Source organism: Nerophis lumbriciformis, linkage group LG02, assembly GCF_033978685.3.
Source record: "Nerophis lumbriciformis linkage group LG02, RoL_Nlum_v2.1, whole genome shotgun sequence".
NCBI classification, from domain to species: domain Eukaryota; kingdom Metazoa; phylum Chordata; class Actinopteri; order Syngnathiformes; family Syngnathidae; genus Nerophis; species Nerophis lumbriciformis.
In genome coordinates this window covers 39,940,267-39,963,351 of record NC_084549.2, presented here as the reverse complement: position 1 = coordinate 39,963,351, position 23,085 = coordinate 39,940,267, and the positions used below count along the sequence as shown (strand labels likewise).

The following is a 23,085-nucleotide window of genomic DNA, read 5'->3' as shown; positions in this document are numbered from 1 at the left end:
CATCCAGAGACTCTGCCAGTTGCTTGGAATAAAAAAGACACGCACCACTGCCTATAACCACAAGTCTGATGGCATGGTGGAGCGTCATAATCAGACTTTGATCGACCAGTTAGCCAAGATGTTGATTTCTCACGGGGGTGAGTGGGACACATATATGAGGCAGGTCGCCTTTGCATACAACACGTCTAAACACGCCAACACCCGGTTCACCCCCTTTTACCTCATGCACGGGCGCGAGACCCGGGTTCCTGCCCTCTAGTGTCCTGGACTCCCGGGGATCTGGGATCCTGACGGACTATGTTTCAGCTATGGCTGAATGGTTGGAGTCGGCCTTCAGTGCAGGCAGGCTTAATTCAGTAGAGGCTCATGAGAGACAGAAACTGTATGATAACAAGAAGAGCTGTCATCGGGCCCACAAAGAGCGCGCGTTGGTGTGGCTGAATAACCCCACTGAAAGCCGTACTAAACTGGCGCTGCACTGGAAGAGCCCGTATCGAGTGATGCAGGTGCTGGTCTCTGGAGGGGAAGCGGGCATACCGCATCATCAAACCTCTGGACCCGATGGAGCGAGCCCAAGTAGTGCATCATGACAGACTGAAGCCGTACACGTTGCCTTTGCATGCACAAGAGGTGCCTTCCTCTCCCTTCACACTTGGGAGCTGCCCTACTGTGGAGGCTTCACCGCTTCCCCAGGTCCCACAGTGCGGGGAGTTGGACAATGGACTGTGGGGGGATTCTTTGGGGCTTAGGCCGGGACTATCTCGCAGGGGGCGAGTGGTGTGACTTCCTTTGCATCTGCAATACTGTTGATCAGTTAAAAATATTGTTGATTTGTTATTTGTGCTTTAAGATTGTGATTTTTTTTTTCTGCTCTATTTCCCCTTGTTTGTTACCTATTGTGTTTGTAATGAAATGAGGATGTTTCTACTTGAGGGGGGACGTATGTAACAAACAGTTCAGGTTGTCCCAAGTTACCGGAGAGTGCTCGGTAAGGAGGAGGAGTTTTGTCCCTCCAGAGTTGCCATAGGGCTGTGACGTAGGGTGTGTGTGGTTGTGGAAGAAAGGTGTGTGAAGTTAACATTAAAAGAAGCGGTGGCTACCGGACCTGCTCTAATGTCTCCCGTTTATTATTTTATTAGATAAGTACACAGTATAGGCGAACTCAGGATCCTCGGCTACAGTACCAATATTGTCACGGCGCGGGTTCAAACTCGCTCCGCTGGCAGTGCGCCGGGACACGTCCCTGCTCGCGCTGGCCACATCATGCCCACATGCTGGCAAGGCTGTGGGCGATCAGCAATCTGCACACCTGGAGCTGATGATCAGACCTGCCTTCATAAGCCTGCACAACCTGCCATCAATCCATCCATCCATCCATCCATCCATTTTCTACCGCTTATTCCCTTCGGGGTCGCGGGAGGCACTGGAGCCTATCCCCGCCTTCGGCCGATTGTAGCTGAACCTGCCATCCCTTGCCGGAATATAGCCTTCTGTTGGCGTACCGTATGCGATCGTTAGCTCTTTGCTCTCCATGTTCTTCCCCGTGCTTGATTTGTCCCCTGTCCTATCCCTTGTGCCCGCAGTGTTTTCCTTCTGTTGCCCTGGATCTCGACTGCCTCCCTTGATCCTCGACCCCCCCTCGCATAGACACAGACTCTGACACCTCTCTCTCGCCCCTGGATCTTTCGCCTGCTTACGGACATCCTTTTTTGCGTCGCCCTCTTGGACTTCCAGTTTGGAAAAACAACTCCCGGTCACACACTCAACAGATAACTGCTTCACATAGTCTCACACCATACACACTCTTGAATTTAGTCACACTCCATTCTATAGTTTATTAATTATATTGTTCATTATTTATTATATTATATTGTTGATATGTATAATAAATACATAGAGCAATATTTCCCCCTTGTGGAACTGTGCTGTCACAACTCCCTCCAACCATAACAAATATTTAATATTGGAAAAAAATTTTTTTTTAAAGTAGAGATAAGTTTGTAGTAGTAACCAGTGTTCCTTTCTGCAGAGCTGCGTTGTGTTTTTGCTACTACAACGATCGAATGAGAAGCCTCGGTCCGCAACAGTCGCAGTGTGGGAGCGCCGCAAATTTGTATGTTCCGTAATTAAATCAAATAACAACGCGACAGAAATGGATGGACATGAAGATGACAGAAAATATATCTCTGCCAGAAATCCACACTTTGTGTAAATTGACAAATAGGAGACTTATATAATATGTAAATAAGAGCAGGAAGCAGCTAATTTATGTAACGTTGAGGAAGAAATTGTCAGCCAGCTGCTTGATACATGTCTCATCTATAAGCTAAATGAAGGATCCCAGATATTGTTTTATTTAAATGCTGGCCATATTTAGAAATCATATATTTTATATCAGTCTTACCATTTAGAAATCATTCATGTAAATTGTGTTACAAATTGAGAACAGAAAGTGATCATTTTGTTGGTCCTCTTAGACACACGTACTAAAGGTGTTTGTGATATCCTCTTGAGTTTTTTTGCTGCTTAAATAACTACAACATTAGCGCTGCAATAAAAAAAGTCGCTACTGGTCTGCTGTTTTCTAAAAAGTAATTTTTCGAAAACAACTTAAAGCCTTGTCCGACTGTTTACTGACATATACGATTCATGTTTAAATAACTTTTACTGCAAATTAATATCGGCTCTAAATATCAGTTATCGGCCTCCTTGACTACTACAATCGGTATCGGCCCTAAAAAAAAACCCATATGGGTCGTTCTCTAGTTTTGATAACCAAGATCTAAGTGTTGTTGTTGTGTTTTTACCTGTAAATAACCCACTGTGGATCATCTTCAGAAACACCTCCATCCTGTGGATGGACTGCTGGGCTGTTGAGCTGCACACCTTGCATTTGTATCTTTTTGATAGTAGCCTGAGCAAGACAGATACCATTAATTTATAACTTTACAAAATAATATTATGCATGTACATATATATATATTTTTTAATATAAAACAGTTCAGAGGTGTGACATCCAGCGAAGATACACCAAGAATAAAAAATACTTTGAGGAAGTAGCCGGTTTTATGCAAATGAGCCGCTACTGACCCAGGCCCTTTAAGTGAGGGAGTGGTACAGAAAATAATTTCCTGTGAGAGCAGCTTGTCGCATGTTGAAATGATATGTAGGTATTATTAGAATTATTACCAACAATTATTATCAAATTACTAATTATAGTGTTTAGTGTGTACTCACATACCTCAGCAGTAATAAAACACATTTCTGCTAAGAGACGCAACTTTTTCACACAGGGTTGATTTTCTTCACAACTGCTAACAATTTCACTAGTGGTATCTTCATCCGAGCATCTAGATTCTGCATGAAAAATAAATAAAAGATAAAAGTACTGTGACATAGAATACCAGTTACAGTAAAGGTACTTCTTGTAGGTCATAGTATTTTTTAAAGCTTAAGGCGTGAATATATATTCCCTACAAAATCATACTGGGAACTTTTTTAATACATGGTGGTATCTTAAATAATGAAGAAATGTTATACTTGAATGGATCTTTACCTCTTTTCATTTGCTAAGATGACGTATATTGCAGAACAAATAAGGACTTAATGAGGATACATGCATATACAGCATGTGTTCAAATTTAACATTAGACATTTCATTTTTAATGTGCAAGTTTTCACCAACATTTACTGGTCACTTTCTTGAAAGAATGTGTTCTACCATAAATAATTAAATAAATCAGGTTCAACACTGAAAACTGTCGACTCGAAGTCACCCACAAATAATCCAACAGAAATGGAAACATTCCAGGCAGAGGCAACTAAGAGAGACAATAATATTGAGTAATTACAATGTGTGTAAATTAGTTTTCAATATAAAACAATCGTAAATAGCTTTTTGTAACTCAGTACACATGCTAACGTTTTTACCCACGTGCCTATTTGATATTTATTTTCCTCAGAGATATGATTATTTCATTAAGCATCTTACTGTGACACTTGGGCATCTTCAACTGTCCCTCATCATAGAGCAAACAGAATCGACAAGCGACTCGGCACACATCCCAGACTTCCTGTTTTCTTGCTGTCTTTGCAAGTGTTGCCCACAGCTTTAGCCTAAACAAGAACAGATACAATGTCACAATGTAAACCATTCAACATGGTTATTTGTAGAAAACCAATCAGGTTCTCTCCATTTGCCATGAAAAGAAAGAAAGATACACAGCTGAACATTACAAAATACTAAGTTAAAGAATTTGTACAGGAAATTGAGGTAAATTATGGGAGGCTGTTGAATTACATTGTTTGGTAAAGCGAACCAGCCATTTCTAATGTTCCACATTTCAAATGGAATCATATATGCACCCCTTCTTGCACCACTTCCTACAGTACCAATACAGTAAATCAAATATATTTGTATTTAATGTACAGTAAACACAGGTGGTAATAAATATCCATTCATCCATCCATTTTGTACCGATTGTCCCTTCCAGGGTGGTAATGAAGATAACACATACAAATATCATAAAGACAATATGCCAACGGAGTTCCTACACTTCTTTACAACAACAATACCGTACTCGCTTTGAGTTTTTACACTGGGAAGAAGACTAAAAAAACACCTCTCTGTGTTGTCAGCATTTTCTCCTTGTCGATCCAGGTATCCTTCCAACTTCTGTACAGCTGCATAGTAATGCTGAGCCTCAGCAGAGAGCTGAGCTAATGGCCCGCATCCAACACTTGCTTTGGTAACTAGTGAAACACAAAGTCCCATCAATTATGATGACAAACTTACAAAGTTGTATATTCCCAATTCATTAGGGACATATTGTACATGTTATGAATGCACAAACAAAACATACATTGGTTTTGTTGCACTTTCTTGGATTTGAGTAATTGTTTTTGATGTATTTAACATGGATTAATAAGTATGCATGTTTATGCAAAGCAAGAATGCAGGATGCACCCCAGAGAAATGTGTAAATCAGTGCTTCTTCGGTCATGACAATAGCTGTCGCAATTTGATTAAAATAAACTTTTGAAAAAATATATGGATACATTCCAGATTGGTTTAGGGCAATTTGTCAACTTGTTCAATGTCGTTAATGATGTAAAAACTAAATTATGTGCCTTATGCCTTAATTGGTGTTGAGAAAAGTTGGCCATTTATTAAAAAAAAGATTACATCAAAAAACAAGCCAAGGGGAAAATGGTCATAGTAAACCAGTGTCATAATCATTGGAAAAACCTGAACAACATGGTTCCATGTAAACTGTGCAAATTATAAATGGCTTCCCACAGCAGCATCTCTGCAATGCACAAGCACTTGAAAAAGCAACTTTATGGGGGAGATTATCTCAAATGGCGGAGAACATAAAACAACTCTATCCCTGACCGAACATCATGCATTTAAAGTTCCAAGACACAAGACAATTGCTGGTATATTTTGGGGGAATTAATTTGTAAAATGTGTCGTACCAATATACAGAAAAGTCGATACATAGGAAAATGTAATTTACATATAAAGTGATTAATTAAAAAAAAATATCGATATACTTCGACACTGAAAACAGTTTAACACATAAAGAAATGAAAACTACATATTAGGTTTTTTTTGTTTTTTTTTTAAATATCAATAGATATTGATTTAAGAAATATTTGTTAGGTTCACCATTAGATTAGTTTAAATGTCATGGTTTAAGCAGCATTGGGGGGATTTAGTCATTTGATTATGAAGAGCAAACACTGACTACAGTGTCTTGAACAAGGGAGATGGGTCAAATGCAGAGATTAATTTCGCCACACCTAGTGTGTGTGTGACAATCATTGGTACTTTAACTTTAACTTTAAGTGCTTTTGTACGGGTATTGTTGCTAAGCATGCAGTCTCCGTGCTATATGTTATCATTGCTATTATACATCTTGGAATGTAGTGGAATGTATTTTTGAATACAGGTACCACAATAAACATGAAACAGTTTAGTTTTTCACAGCATAACATCCTATATGCACAGTGTCCATACATCAAAAATAAAATAAATATTCATGTGTTCAAGTGCATGCAGATGGGTGCCACACATTGTGTAAATCAGTGGTCCCCCAACCACCGGTTCGGGGACCGGTACTGGTCCGTGACGCATTTGCTACCAGGCCGTACAGAAATATTAAACAATTTATAAACGACTCCATTTTCTTAACTTTCGCCTGTCTCACGAGACACACAAATAAGCTTGTTTAAAGATGTACAATAAAACTCCTCATAGGAAGTTGCCATTTGTTATATTTGTTAAAACTTGTGACATAATACAATGAACATTAATGAACGTATACAATACAAATGTGAAAGATTTGTAGCCAAATGCTGATTTCCATTTGCATCTCATTCCAAAGAAACAAGCCCAGGGCTCCCACTAATTCAGCGTTATAGTGAGTTGGATTTTTTTCTTGCACTTATTTTTGCTGTATTTATCTGGCACAAGTGGAAAGCCGGTCCCTGAAAATAATGCCTACATTACACCGGTCCATGGTGAAAAAAAGGTTGGGGATCACTGGTGTAAATGACATAAATGATTATCAAGTGAGAGATGTGATAAAGGCAAATTGTTGTCAAATTAAAACTCAAAGAAGGAAAATGTGTACGTTTAGGGGTGCTTTCTGCATTCAGCACCATCTGGAAATCAGCAGGGGCCAACAGTTGACCCACAGTCAGAAGTAAGGGACGGCAATCTGTATCCTGTTGGGTCTGCATGTCCTTCACCTGACAGAAACAAAGCGACAGTTTACACATCATACTGTACATCGACAAACACAATATTTCCAACTTGAATTATTTCAGGTGAGAGGCACGGTACACCCTGGAATGGTCACCAGTTAATGATACAAAATCCGAAACCAGTGAAGTTGGCCCTTTGTGTAAATCGTAAAAAAAGAAAGAATACAATGATTTGTAAATCCTTTTCAACTTATATTCAATTGAATACACTGCAAAGACAATATATTTAATGTTTGAACTGAGAAACATAATTTTTTTTAGACTTAGATTTAGACAAACTTTATTGATCCACAGGGGAAATTGTGGATTTGCAAATAATAATTAACTTAGAATGTAATGGCAGCAACACATTGCAAACAAGTTGGCACAGGGACATTTTAACCACTGTTTTCCATGGCCTTTCCTTTTAACAACACTCAGTAAAACAGTCTGGGGTCTCCGTTGTCGTAATTTACGCTTCATAATGCGCCACACATTTTCAATGGTAGACAGGTCTGGACTACAGGCAGGCCAGTCTAGTACCCGCACTCTTTTATGAAGCCACGCTGTTGTAACACGTGGCTTGGCATTGTCTTGCTGAAATTAGCAGGGGCGTCCATGAAAAAGACATTGCTTGGATGGCAACATATGTTGCTCCAAAACGTGTATGTACCTTTCAGCATTAATGGTGCCTTCACCGATGTATAAGTTACTCATGCCTTGGGCACTAATACACCCCCAATACCATCACAGATGCTGGCTTTTGAACTTTGCGCCTATAACAGTCAGGATGGTTATTTTCCTCTTTGGTCCAGAGGACACAACGTCCACAGTTTCCAAAAACAATTTGAAATGTGGACTCGACAGACCACAGAACACTTTTCCACTTTGCATTAGTCCATTTTAGATGAGCTCAGGCCAGCAAAGCCGGCGGCGTTTCTGGGTGTTGTTAATAAATTGCTTACGCTTTGCATAATAGGGTTTTAACTTGCACTTACAGATGTAGCGACCAACTGTAGTTACTGATAGTGGTTTTCTGAAGTGTTCCTGAGCCCATGTGGTGATATATTTTACACACTGATGTCGCTTTTTGATGCAGTACCGCCTGAGGGTTCAAAGGTCTGTAATATCATCGCTTACGTACAGTGATTTCTCCAGATTCTCTGAACCTTTTGATGATATTACGGACTGTAGATGGTGAAATCCCTAAATTCCTTACAACAGCTCGTTGAGAAATGTTGTTCTTAAAATTTTCGACAATTTGCTCACGCATTTGTTCACAAAGTGGTGACCCTCGCCCAATCCTTGTTTGTCGACAATTTGCTCACGCATTTGTTCACAAAGTGATGACCCTTGCCCAATCCTTGTTTGTGAGCATTTTATGGAAACTGGTTTTATGCCGAATCATGGCACCCAGCTGTTCCCAATTAGCCTGTTCACCTGTGGAATGTTCCAAATAAGTGTTTGATGAGCATTCCTCAACTTTCGCAGTCTTTTTGCAACTTGTGCCAGGTTTTTGAAATGTGTTACAGGCATCAAATTTCAAAGTTGCTAATATTTGCAAAAAATAAAGTTTACCAGTTCAAATGTTAACCTATGTTCAATTGAACATAGGTTGAAAAGGATTAGCAAATCATTGTATTCTGTTTTTATTTACGATTTACACAACGTGCCAACTTCACTGGTTTTGGGTTTTGTGTATGGAGACAACCATTAACATGAGAGCAATTTAGAGTTTCTAATTAATCTGACATTTTTTGGACTGTGACAAATAACTGGAGAAAACTTACACAAACGATCAAAGCTGAGATTCTATAACCACCTGACTGCAAATCAGACATGCTAACCACCTGTCTCACATTGCTGCCTACAAATTAAATTGTCTAACTGAAAGTTGTAGATGGATTTGGCAATGTGACTGTACTTTTGTTGTTCATACTCCTGTACTTAAAAAACAAATGTCACGATAATTATTCCCTAAAAAACCCTGGGTTGAATCGAAAGTCAATTCAACAGTCTAAAATGGTAAAACTGGTTGGCACCGAATTCTGCAAACCTGCTGCATAAGCATAGCGGCTTTATCCTCGTTGCGAGAGGGTGATTGATAGAGGTTCCCTCTGAGCTGTAAGAGATGGAAAGCTGACGATAATCTTTCTTTTTGTGTGCCGTTATCTAGTAGCATAGCTTTTTGGAGGTGAGTGATTGAGGCCTCCAGGAGTCCGTCCTCCTCTTCCATCACTGCAAGTTCTGCGTGGACCAAACATCGGACTGGGAACAGCATACTGGAAAAATTTAACACAACTCTTAAGATTCTAAACCAATACGATATGTATATATTCTGGACTTTAAAATAGACAAAAAACAGATAGTTTTATATATGTGTGTCAAAATAAAAAAGATTTTCGAAAAAATTGCGATTCTTTTTTGTAACGATTCTTAATTGATTAAAAAAAAACAACCTAAAAACCACATATATATATATACTGTATATATATATATATATATATATATATATATATATTTTTTTTTTTTTTTTTTAATCGATCTGGTACAGGCACTCGGGCAAATCATATTGTTGATGTAGATGCCTATATCTGCTGTACGGATCTAGTTTTTTTTTAAGTACTATATAAATTTATCAGAGCTTGTTATCTACTTTATGGAGAATGTAGTTAATCATTGAACTGGCACCCAATGTTATTAAAAAGTATTGATTTTAATCGACAATCTTTTTGAATCGAATCGTTACCCCCAATAATTTAATTGAATCCTGTGATGCCCAAAGATTCACAGCCCTAGTTTTATTTAAATACAATTAGACATCATTAACTCATTAATTACATTGAATACCATTGCATGTCTTCCAGTGCTTGGGCCACCCTGGACAAAGGCGTCTTCACGTGTCTGCGTAGATTGTGCTGCAACAGTGGGAGACAGAAGCTCCACTGGGTCGCACACACTGCCTGCACGGCCTGCGGGTCCCCTTCTCGTACAGCAGCCTGTAGACAGTGATTCAGCTTCCCTATCTCCTTTAGACGGGCCTACGGGGGGAAACAAATCTTCTGAAGCAATTAGAAACATCATCTCTTTCAATACTGACATGTAATTAATAAAACTTTATGCATTTGGAACTTTAGTATTGTATATGAGAGTTTATATAAGTTTTAGCATTTTCTATACGTAAAACACTACCTCAAGTAAAATATGTCCTAAAAAAATGTACGGGAAACTATTCATTATGAAGTGCTCATCAAATTACTAAAGTGACTGCTTGTTTAACACGTTCTCAGATGTGTCTGATGATTGAGCACCTCAACACTGGATTTGGAATAGTCATTCATCTTTGTCTCTTTCTTCTGGAGGTTTATTTCACAGTTGACACACTCCATTATTATCTGTTCACCGATACTCTGAAAGGAAAGAAAAAATCAAAAGTCAAAAGAGTTGGTTGGGATAACAAAAATATTTGTTAAACCACAGTAGATCTTTATACAACAGATATGGCATCACTGTACCTACAGTAACTAGGAATCAATCATATGCCAAACAAAAAGACTGATTGAGATAAAATAAACAGCTGTGTTTAATCTTACACCTGCTTGATGTTTTTAGGACAGTCTCCAACACTTACCGTCTCCCCTGTTGACTTAATTTTTTTTAAGCATTTGATTGCCACTTTTTCATTCTTTACTTGCAAGGCCAGCAAAGACAGCTCCATGAGTAAGGAAACTCTGCAAATCGAAAATAAAACATAATGTATCTAATTCAAATCATGTCAGATTAATTTAAACTGTGTGTAATCAGTGACTAGATCCTGGTGTATCCATGTGTCCATGGCACAGAGTAATTTCCTAAGTGGACAAAACAGGTAAATAGGCTTGTGGGATGGCTGCAAACCTGCTAGATGGTTCAAGGGGTGTCCGAAGAGATGCTTTTGTGGAATCCCCCAGTAGACTAAAAATCTCCTCAAGCTCGTTCAAATCTTTTTTTACAACTTCATCCTCTTTTATTTCCCCTAGCCCCCTATAATCAATGGGAGACATCTCAGAGTAAACATATGTATACATACATGAACCTCTGAAGTATGTTAAAGGTATTACATGCAACCCTATATAATGTACTCAAAGTAAAGCAATGGGGTTCTTATGGTGTAAATCAGAGTCCTTGGTAGTTATATTTGCAGTTGCTATTAAGAGCCTTAAAAAGTTAACAGGGCCGCCTCTCCTGATAAAAAGATAATGCGCTGTGCAGTGTACCCCACGATCTGTCAATTAATTAATGACAGGGTGCTTAATGAGAATTTCTTATGTAAACATAACTTCCTGCTCTGTCACTGCAAATAATATACCGTAATGGCACTTTTTCTCTTATATTCACATTGTTACCTGTGGCGCGCAGCGTGAGTGCTGGGCTGATAAACAGACAAACTGGGATTGAATCCTGACTGGGGATGTGTCTAGAGGAAATGCCAATTTATGTTTTAATTAGGGGTGTCAAAAATAATGAGTTAACTCGTGAATAATCACAAAAAATATATTGCATTAATCATGTACTGTATACGCGCAGATTAGACACATAATTTATTTTGACCGCACGTTATTTTACCGTAACCGTGGATGATTACCTGAAAGGCTGAGGGTTGTTAACGGCCAGTGATCAGGTCAATGCATATAACAGTGCAAAGATGAGTGAGGAGACTACGACTGGTGTGGTCACTGGCAAATTTCACTTTAAAATAAACCCTGGCGGTACTTTAGATAAAACTGCTATTCTTGTATGACATTCTGACAATACAATTGAATTTGTGTCCAAATATTGGGCTCTTTTTTTTAATTATGCAAGCCAGTCATAACCTGTGATTAATCTTAATTAATCAAAATTCAAATGTGTGATTAATCTGATTTAAAAAAAAAAATTCCTTAGAGCCCTAATTTATCAAAGTTAACAGGTTACATGCAAGCAGGAGGGGCTTTCAAATTTTAAGAAATACAAACGGATAGATGACTGGTAACAATTGACAATGCTTCTCTATGTTGCGTTTTAGAAATATACAAATACGAATCCAATCAAAGAAACACAACCTAAATTGAAGCCACAATAATAATATTGTGATATGATCGTTCAAATGTGGCAATTAAAGGCCACAAATAGTTTACTAAAGGCCATAAACAGTTTACGCTCCCAAATAAATCTAGAAAAGAAAAAACTCTTTACTTAAACAAAGTAACTACAACCTATGACACATCAACGTTCCTTACCTTTTAAATTGTAGTATTTTGGAAATGACAGTTAATGTAGTCGACTGCCGGATCTTTTTGAGCAGAACTTCCTTTTTTGACAGGTTATGCCACACCTAATGCAAGAGGGCTGAGGTTAGAATTGATACAGGCTTATATGTGAACTGTAATTTAAATTAGTTGGTATTGTAAGAAGTTGGTGCATTGATGCCTGAGTAGTATAGAAAAAGTACAGTACAGCAGGAAAAGTCATCATGCCAGAGATTTACATCTGGTTTCCAGAATAAAATTATATAATTCATGGAGTCTTGGGCTATTCAAGTAAAAATATATAACACATATATTGTAAAAATATATACATGAATGCATTACACATAAACACGACCCCAAGAGGGACATGCAGTAGAAAATGGATGGATGGATGGGCATTACACATAACATTCATCCATTTTCTATAACGGTTGTTCTCATTAGGGTCACATGAAAGCAAGAGCCTATCCCAGCTGGTATACCCTAGACTGCCAGTTGTAGGGCACATACTGCATAGACAAACAAGCATTGTCACTTATATTTATACTTATAGAAATTTAAAGCAGACACAAGGAGAACATGAAAATTGCACACAGAAGCCCAAATAGAGATTAAAACCCTCGATTTCCTGACTGTGTGGGCAACATGCTCACCCCTAGGCACTGTGTGGCCTATTTATAACATATACTGGACAGTATACTGTATATTAAATATTAAGGATATTGGCACAGTTGGCACTAAATCTATTTCATTTGGGTAATTTATATTGTCAAAATCTGAGACTGTCCAGCATTAACGCAGATTTTCTTCAATTTCACTTGCCATGCTTTCCAGCGCATAGCGTATAGTGGGTGCAGACAGTAGCAATGGAAAGTTGTGTGGGTTCATGCATACCCTTGCTACTGTGCATGCTACAATTAACAATGTAGGGAAACCTGTTATATATATTCTAACCGAAAGGAATCTTTTACATTAGTTGAATCTTATGGATTTGTGCATTTTGTCATTTATTATAAATGTTTTACATCCTACACCACCTATCAAACATTTAATTTGACGCTTAATTAGGTTATGATATTTGTGTGAAGATGTCCAAATCAATTTACTCTATATAGTGTTATCTCTTTTGACATTCTGACTACTTAGATTGCAACATAGCCAGTGAAATCTACAATACTAGAATACTTAAAACAGGTTTCCATGTTGTACGCATGTGCATTAGCAAGGAGTTGCACAACTCGTCAGACCACCAGGCATTTTTTCCCCAGCAATTTTACATTTTGTGTCATTATGAGCTTCGTATTTTAGCCTAACTTAGGAAATGTTACAAAATACGTGCATTCAGATTGATGGGTGGCCAAATATATTTTTTTATCAATCAACGTGCATAAAAAGTGAAGTGTTACTTTCAGGCCCAGTTTTGTGCTTTATAGAGCTTTATTATTTAATACATAGATTAGATTTAGATAGTGCCTTTCTATACACTCATAACGCTCTAAAGTGAGGGCACATTATCCATTCAGTGGTAGATGGCTAAACACTTGTAGCCGCAGCTGCCCTGGGGTAGACTGATGAAAATGTGGCTGCCAAATCACGCCAATGGCCTCTCTAACCACCACCAAACATTTATACACCAGTGTGGGCTGCACTGGAGACAAGGTGGGTAAGGTGTCTTGCCCAAGGACAAAACAGCAGTGACTCGAAACCCTCTGATTACACACACACACACACACACACACACACACACACACACACACACACACACACACACACACACACACACACACACACACACACACACAGGCCCAAACACTCTCTGACCATACACCCCTCTCCCATCGCTCTATGCTGAGGGCATCACTCTCTTTCCTCCTCGTACTTCTTCAGTACTTCTTTTTTAAACAGTCTTTTAAATGTAATCATGTTAGAACAGGTTTTTAACTCTTCCCCTAAGTTGTTCCACAGACTGACTCCACGCACTGAAATGCACATTGATTTTAAAGTTGTTCTAAATTTAGGCAAATGTAATTTGTTGTTTCCTCTTAGACTGTAACTATGGTGAGCATCTCTATCCTGGAATAGGTTTTGTATATTGGATGGTAGAGAGTTTTGGGATGCCCTAAACATAATTTGAGCAGTTTTAAAGTTGATTACATCGTGCAGTTTAAGTTGCTTTAACTCCATGAATAGTGGATTTGAACGATGTAAGTAGTGAACATTGGACACAATCCTAATGGCCTTTTTCTGTAAAGTGACTAAAGGCTGTAGATGAGATTTATAACAATTTCCCCAGACTTCAACACAATAGTTTAAATATGACATAATGAATGATCAAGTTGGGGTAAATCCAGCAGTTTAATGATAAAGATAGGGATAAAGAAAATGGCATACTATTCTCCCGGAATATGTTTTGTAATAGGGATAAAGAAAATGGCATACTATTCTCCCGAAATATGTTTTGTAATGTTGTATATTTCCATAGCTGGTGATGCTTACATTTTCAGACTGAATTACTTGAACATTTGTGATAGCAGAAAATATTATGTATTATCTACTGCATATTTTGTTCAGGGTTACAGTTGAACTGATGCCTATCCCAGCTGAAATCGGGTGGCAGACGGGGTACACAATTACAGGGTCAATATCAGGGCACACATATACAAACAACCATTCACACACATTCACACTTCTGGACAATGTTTTCAAGTCTCCAATCAACAACTCAGAAGGAATGTCTTTGGAATGTGGGAGAAATCCAGACTTTCCAAAAAATGCCAACCCTACACAGCGAAGTGTGAGTCGGAGTCTAACACAGAACCTCCTGGCTGTAAAGCAAATTCACTGTGTAGCCTTTCAGAGAGTATGTATTTTTAACCTACCGCATATTTAGTTTTTGAACATTTTTACATCCAAAATACAACATTTTGTAGAGTCATAAAATAATTTACCTGTAAACGAAAAAGTTTGTAATAAAGACTTGGACAGTGTTTTTTGATGAATTCCTCTGAAACTCTTGCATAGCTTCCAGCATCGTCCATTTTCCCAGAGTCCAAAAGACAGTCAAGTAGGTGCCTGAAAAAGAGCATTAAGAGATATAACAATTGTTTTTGTTTGTTTTACAAAATGTGTTGACTAGCTGCATTTGTAATACTTTACATTAAACAAACAATTGCTTTGTGTCTATTGTCAGTGTTGTAATCACGCATACAGTACATGCATGTTTTCAGTATTAAACCACAGCCTATCATTCAATGAGAGAGCGTAACTGTTGACTGACATATGATAACAGAACAATTAGTTCCAAAAATAGACCCTGTCGCTTTGTGAACCCAATTAAAATTGTGACTTGTTGCATCATTCACATCACACTACAGACAAATTGTACAATATTTGTGGTGGTCAAAAACAAAATTAGCATGTGAACCTTTTCATGTACATAAGACAGCTTACATCAGCACACTTTCTCTCTCCATTAGATGAGAATAAGCAAGCCAATTAATCGAGAAGCCAGAAAGCTGTTGCAGCACATGAAATGCTGCTTAATTAGCTCTGTACACCAACCATCCCCTTAAATGCAAAATGAGCACAAGAGTGCAGTGAAGGGTCACTTGCATCATGAGTTCTGCCCTCCAGCCGTGGTCTTTGTCAGCCACCGCTTCCAGACTTTTGACCACCTGCTTGAGAGAGGAAATCAGGTGGCGGCACCGCCCTGGTTGCAGGAGAGGACGTACCATCTGGAGATATAGTACTGAGGCGTTGAACACAATGTAATGAGTTCTGCCGGAAACAAGTAGAACAAAGAAACAGACACTTATTATGATTTACATGTAAGTGATGTATTATCTCGGGACAACACAACTCAATTCAAAACTATTTGTTAACACTGAACGCAAAGGTCTGATTAAATGCAAAACAGTGGGATTTAAACTGTTATCTAATAAGCCACAGAAGAAAACTCTGTCAAACCAGATCAATGTTAAATATGTAAAATAGATGTTTTAAGCCTAGATGTACACTGTGAGTGCTGCTAATTTATCCACCAGAGAGCATATTTGTATCATCTAAACTGGGCATATTTTTGTAAATATTCTCTTCGGTGTTGCGGATTGCACATTTGACCCTGTTATTTAAACTTTATGCGTTCGTTAGTAAAAAGCGGCAGTGCTGATGTCCAAACAAATACAGTACTGTATCTTAACGAGGCACCAGGAAATGTATCTATGTCTATATTCATGATCTCTTTAATCCAACAACAAAAGATGTTTGAATTTAAAAACAACATGGTACAGATGATTCCAATGTGAGGAAAAGGTCAAAGTGAAGTACATGTATATTACTTAAATTATGTATTCTTTGAAATTAAAAATTAATGAAACAGAAAATCTTAGTGTGTCACTGAACTGCACACACATGTATGACCTGCACTGTAAACATATTCACGTCAGAATATTTTATGTTGATTACATGCACACAAGCATACTGTACACATGGCCTGTGTATTAAAACAATCTATATTTTAGAAGGGTTACATACCTTTTTTCTCGCTTTGCAATTTCAATTGCTTTAAGAAAACACTGCACATTCTCTTGAAAGTCTTCCTAAAATAGAAACAATGGGGAAGTGAGAACGCTTCACCTCACACATACAGGATGTACAGTATAGATGGTAATTGGACAGACAATTGATTAAATTCCTTTGTTTGCTTCCAAAGAAATGACAACAAGTGGCAATAGAAATATAAAATAGAACACTATGCAGTGTATCTTATGTGTGAAGTAACCTAAGCAACCATATCGAGAAGCAGTGCCTAATTTACTGTACTCACCATGCTCCCTGTGGCCGAGGGACTTACAAGCTGGCCTTGGCAGATGAAGGCCCGACACAGATATTGATCAGCCGGTGGGTTGCACTCAAAGAACTTCTGCAGACACGCCGCGCTTATCTCTAAACAACCCAGCTAAAATTTAAGACCAAACAAAAATCAACATAATTGGGAATGGATATACTAAAGTAGTTGCATTTTGTATACAAAAACATGAGGGGTGCACGATAAATGTCAGACCTATAAGTACCGAATCAATATGAGAATTAATGACGTCAAACTAATAAAGCTGATAAATGAGGCTAAATGCTTTAGGGTGAGAAAATAAAGCATTATTTTCTCCTGTTTATGTCGTAAGGATTCAACGGCCTATTGTTGAACTCACTGTAAACAAACATGGCGTCAATTGTGTGGGATTTCTTCACTGGACAAGTTGCGTGGTATTTGCATTAAATGTTCTTCAGACATTCCGCGAGGACGAAAAAAAAACATTGAACTTCAACACATCAAAACCGATCAGTTACTTTAAGATCCAGCATCGCTACAACCATGTTTTGAAAGCTTATAAATATGTCTGCGCTGCTATGCTGTAGTAGCTGGTCCAAAGCCAGCCACAAAGAAAGGTGCGCACAAACTAAAGTAAACTCTAAATTTAATAATACATACAAATTAATTACAAACCCCGTTTCCATATGAGTTGGGAAATTGTGTTAGATGTAAATATAAACGGAATACAATGATTTGCAAATCATTTTCAACGCATATTCAGTTGAATATACTACAAAGACAACATATTTGATGTTCAAACTGATAAACTTTTTTTTTTTGCAAATAATCATTAACTTTAGAATTTGATGCCAGCAACACGTGACAAAGAAGTTGGGAAAGGTGACAATAAATATTGATAAAGTTGAGGAATGCTCATCAAACACTTATTTGGAACATCCCACAGGTGAACAGGCAAATTGGGAACAGGTGGGTGCCATGATTGGGTATAAAAGTAGATTCCATGAAATGCTCAGTCATTCACAAACAAGGATGGGGCGAGGGTCACCACTTTGTCAACAAATGCGTGAGCAAATTGTTGAACAGTTTAAGAAAAACCTTTCTCAACCAGCTATTGCAAGGAATTTAGGGATTTCACCATCTACGGTCCGTAATATCATCAAAGGGTTCAGAGAATCTGGAGAAATCACTGCACGTAAGCAGCTAAGCCCGTGACCTTGGATCCCTCAGGCTGTACTGCATCAACAAGCAACATCAGTGTGTAAAGGATATCACCACATGGGCTCAGGAACACTTCAGAAACCCACTGTCAGTAACTACAGTTGGTCGCTACATCTGTAAGTGCAAGTTAAAACTCTCCTATGCAAGGCGGAAACCGTTTATCAACAACACCCATAAACGCCGTCGGCTTCGCTGGGCCTGAGCTCATCTAAGATGGACTGATACAAAGTGGAAAAGTGTTCTGTGGTCTGACGAGTCCACATTTCAAATTGTTTTTGGAAACTGTGGACGTCGTGTCCTGCAGACCAAAGAGGAAAAGAACCATCCGGATTGTTATAGGCGCAAAGTTGAAAAGCCAGCATCTGTGATGGTATGGGGGTGTATTAGTGCCCAAGACATGGGTAATTTACACATCTGTGAAGGCACCATTAATGCTGAAAGGTACACTAACGTTCAAAAGTTTGGGGTCACATTGAAATGTCCTTACTTTTGAAGGAAAAGCACTGTACTTTTCAATGAAGATAACTTTAAACTAGTCTTAACTTTAAAGAAATACACTCTATACATTGCTAATGTGGTAAATGACTATTCTAGCTGCAAATGTCTGGTTTTTGGTGCAATATCTACATAGGTGTATAGAGGCCCATTTCCAGCAACTATCACTCCAGTGTTCTAATGGTACAATGTGTTTGCTCATTGGCTCAGAAGGCTAAATGATGATTAGAAAACCCTTGTGCAATCATGTTCACACATCTGAAAACAGTTTAGCTCTTTACAGAAGCTACAAAACTGACCTTCCTTTGAGCAGATTGAGTTTCTGGAGCATCACATTTGTGGGGTCAATTAAACGCTCAAAATGGCCAGAAAAAGAGAACTTTCATTTGAAACTCGACAGTCTATTCTTGTTCTTAGAAATGAAGGCTATTCCATGCGAGAAATTGCTAAGAAATTGAAGATTTCCTACAACGGTGTGTCCTACTCCCTTCAGAGGACAGCACAAACAGGCTCTAACCAGAGTAGAAAAAGAAGTGGGAGGCCACGTTGCACAACTGAGCAAGAAGATAAGTACATTAGAGTCTCTAGTTTGAGAAGCAGACGCCTCACAGGTCCCCAACTGGCATCTTCATTAAATAGTACCCGCAAAACACCAGTGTCAACATCTACAGTGAAGAGGCGGCTGCGGGATTCTGGGCTTCATGGCAGAGTGGCAAAGAAAAAGCCATATCTGAGACTGGCCAATAAAAGAAAAAGATTAAGATGGGCAAAAGAACACAGACATTGGACAGAGGAAGACTGGAAAAAAGTGTTGTGGACGGATGAATCCAAGTTTGAGGTGTTTGGATCACAAAGAAGAACGTTTGTGAGACGCAGAACAACTGAAAAGATGCTGGAAGAATGCCTGACGCCATCTGTTAAGCATGGTGGAGGTCATGTGATGGTCTGGGGTTGCTTTGGTGCTGGTAAGGTGGGAGATTTGTACAGGGTAAAAGGGATTCTGAATAAGAAAGGCTATCACTCCATTTTGCAACGACATGCCATACCCAGTGGACAGCGCTTGATTGGAGCCAATTTCATCCTACAACAGGACAATGACCCAAAACACACCTCCAAATTGTGCAAGAACTATTTAGAGAAGAAGCAGGCAGCTGGTATTCTATCGGTAATGGAGTGGCCAGCGCAGTCACCAGATCTGAACCCCATTGAGCTGTTGTGGGAGCAGCTTGACCGTATGGTACGCAAGAAGTGCCCATCCAACCAATCCAACTTGTGGGAGCTGCTTCTAGAAGCGTGGAGTGCAATTTCTCCAGATTACCTCAACAAATTAACAGCTAGAATGCCAAAGGTCTGCAATGCTGTAATTGCTGCAAATGGAGGATTCTTTGACGAAAGCAAAGTTTGATGTAAAAAAAATCTTATTTCAAATACAAATCATTATTTCTAACCTTGTCAATGTCTTGACTCTATTTTCTATTCATTTCACTACGTATGGTGATGAATAAGTGTGACTTTTCATGGAAAACACAAAATTGTTTGGGTGACCCCAAACTTTTGAACGGTAGTGTACATACAGGTTTTGGAGCAACAGATGTTGCCATCCAAGCAACATTACCATGGACGCCCCTGCTTATTTCAGCAAGACAATGCCAATCCACGTGTTACATCAATGTGGCTTAATAGTAAAAGAGTGCGGGTACTAGACTGGCCTGCCTGTAGTCCAGACCTGTCTCCCATTGAAAATGTGTGGCGCAATATGAAGCCTAAAATACCTCAACGGAAAACCCCGGACTGTTGAACAACTTAAGCTGTACATCAAGCAAGAATGGGAAAGAATTCCACCTGAGAAGCTTAAAAAAGGTGTCTCCTCAGTTCCCAAACGTTTACTGAGTATTGTTAAAAGGAAAGGCCATGTAACACAGTGGTGAACATGCCCTTTCCCAAAACTCCTATGGCACGTGTTGCAGCCATGAAATTCTAAGTTAATTATTTGCAAAAAAAAATAAAGTTTATGAGTTTGAACATCAAATATGTTGTCTTTGTAGCATATTCAACTGAATATTGGTTGAAAAGGATTTGCAAATCATTGTATTCCGTTTATATTTACATCCAACACAATTTCCCAACTCATATGGAAACGGGGTTTGTAGTATAGTATAAGTTAGTAAATCAGTATCGGTCTTGAAAAGTAGGAAATTATCTGTATTGACTAAATATCATGTATCCATGAAAAAAACATTGTATTGGACACTTTATTACGAACCCAAGCACAATCTATTCAACAACATATACCATTGCTGTGAAAGTTATTCATCTAAAGCATAGCAAACCCTTTTGGACATAATGCAGTGCAGTTCCAACTTCCACACCCCTGCTACAACAGCTTGCACTCCAGACTGTTGATCCAAATGATATGAATTGTAGAACACCCAAAACCAGTGAAGTTGGCATGTTGTGTAAATCGTAAATAAAAACAGAATACAATGATTTGCAAATCCTTTTCAACTTATATTCAATTGAATACACTGCAAAGACAAGATATTTAATGTTCGAACTGAGAAACTATTTTTTTTGTGCAAATAATCGTTAACTTAGAATTTAATGGCAGCGACACATTGCAAACAAGTTGGCACAGGGGCATTTTTACCACTGTGATACATGGCCTTTCCTTTTAACAACACTCAGGAAACTTTTGAGAAGTGATGAGACCAATTTTTGAAACTTTTCAGGTGGAATTATTTCCCATTCTTGCTTGATGTACAGCTTAAGTTGTTCAACAGTCCGGGGTCTCCGTTGTCGTATTTTACGTTTCATAATGCGCCACACATTTTCAATGGGACACAGGTCTAGTACCCGCACTCTTTTACTACAAAGCCACGCTGTTGTCACACGTGCAGAATGTGGTTTGGCATTGTCTTGCTGAAATAAGCAGGGACGTCCATGAAAAAGACTTTGCTTGGATGGCAACATACAGTATGTTGCTCCAAAACCTGTATGTACCTTTCAGCAGTAATGGCGCCTTCACAGATGTGTAAGTTACCCATGTCTTGGGCACTAATACACCCCCATACCATCACAGATGCTGGCTTTTGAACTTTGCGCCTATTTGATATAATAGTCCAGATGGTTCTTTTCCTATTTGGTCCGGAGGACACGACGGCCACGACGTCCACAGTTTCCAAAAACAATTTGAAATGTGGACTCGTCAGTCCACAGAACACTTTTCCACTTTGCATCAGTCTACCTTTGATGAGCTCAGGCCCAGCGAAGCCGGCTCTGTTTCTGGGTGTTGTTGATAAATTGCTTTCGCTTGCATAGTAGAGTTTTAACTTGCACTTACAGATGTAGCAACCAACTGTAGTTACTGATAGTGGTTTTCTGAAGTGTTCCTGTGGTGATATCCTTTACACACTGATGTCGATTTTTGATGCAGTACCGCCTGAGGGATCGAAGGTCACGGCCTTGCCGCTTACATGCATTTATTTCTTCAGATTCTCTGAACCCTTTGATGATATTACGGACCGTAGATGGTGAAATCCCTAAACTCCTTGCAATAGCTCGTTGAGAAATGTTGTTCTGAAACTGTTCGACAATTTGCTCACGCATTTGTTCACAAAGTGGTGACATTCGCCCCATACTTGTTTGTGAATGACTGAGCATTTCATGGAAGCTGTTTTTATACCCAATCACGGCACCCACCAGTTCCCAATTAGCCTGTTCACCTGTGGGATGTTCCAAATAAGTGTTTGATGAGCATTCCTCAACTTTCTCAGTCACATATGTGGTCCTCTCCAAAGTTTCTCATAGTCATTCACATCGACGTCCCATTGGGGTTGTGAGTTTTCCTCGCCCTTATGTGGGCTCTGTACCATGGATGTCGTTGTGGCTTGTGCAGCCCTTTGAGACACTTGTGATTTAGGGCTATATAAATAAACATTGATTGATTTATTGATTCACTGGCTTTGGGTCTTGTATTTGTGTTCGCAAAGCATAAGGTCAATAATATGAGGGAAAGCTGACGGAATCAGGATATTTGGTGAATAGATTCACAGTACAGTTTGTCGGAATGGGAAATTAAAATATTTTGCATTGGATTTTAACAACGAGTCCAGTGGTTCTCAAGCTGTGGTATGTGTACCATTAATGGTAAAAGGGGTCTATTTAGTGGTACACCAAATAATTAATTGATTAAAGTACAGTGTTTTATTTTCCTACATTTAAACTCAGTGTTACTATTCAAACTGTGTGTAATGTTACAATGGCTAAAATAATAAATATACTTGTTAAATAAAACATATGCCTTCTTTTTAATGAATACTTGGACATACTATGCTACTGTATTTTAAAGTTTGTCATTTTGGTGGTACTTGGAGAGCCACGTTTGTTTTGAGGTGGCACTTGGTGAAAAAAAGTTGAGAACCACTGAACTAGTCCATTGTCTAATACATAAAGGCAAGTGTAACGTTACTTGAAATATGTTTTTTTCTGATGAATAATGGCAAAAAACTAAAATATATTACAGTA

General features: G+C 38.7%; 1 protein-coding gene across 9 annotated transcripts in view; it reads right to left on the bottom strand.

Annotated features, from left to right (window-relative positions):
- The window catches only part of cfap46 (cilia and flagella associated protein 46), a 130,722-nt gene that overhangs the window by 96,593 nt on the left and 11,044 nt on the right, over positions 1-23,085 (bottom strand). For 7 of the 9 annotated variants that reach the window (XR_009815447.2, XM_061962663.1, XM_061962679.1 and 4 more), the window contains exons 4-18: positions 16,843-16,974; positions 16,551-16,615; positions 15,630-15,794; positions 14,966-15,089; positions 12,009-12,103; positions 10,648-10,773; positions 10,382-10,481; positions 10,062-10,160; positions 9,601-9,791; positions 8,807-9,032; positions 6,639-6,756; positions 4,623-4,752; positions 3,992-4,116; positions 3,242-3,357; positions 2,808-2,914 (exon numbers count right to left, since the gene is read on the bottom strand). Coding sequence is in view for 8 of the 9 variants with exons in the window: in XM_061962663.1 (XP_061818647.1) it covers positions 2,808-2,914; positions 3,242-3,357; positions 3,992-4,116; positions 4,623-4,752; positions 6,639-6,756; positions 8,807-9,032; positions 9,601-9,791; positions 10,062-10,160; positions 10,382-10,481; positions 10,648-10,773; positions 12,009-12,103; positions 14,966-15,089; positions 15,630-15,794; positions 16,551-16,615; positions 16,843-16,974 (1,919 nt within the window). In the remaining variant the exon portion in view is untranslated. The remainder of the gene's footprint in view (positions 1-2,807; positions 2,915-3,241; positions 3,358-3,991; positions 4,117-4,622; positions 4,753-6,638; positions 6,757-8,806; positions 9,033-9,600; positions 9,792-10,061; positions 10,161-10,381; positions 10,482-10,647; positions 10,774-12,008; positions 12,104-14,965; positions 15,090-15,629; positions 15,795-16,550; positions 16,616-16,842; positions 16,975-23,085) is intronic. The other 2 variants (XM_061962688.2, XM_061962711.1) reach the window with 2 other exon arrangements.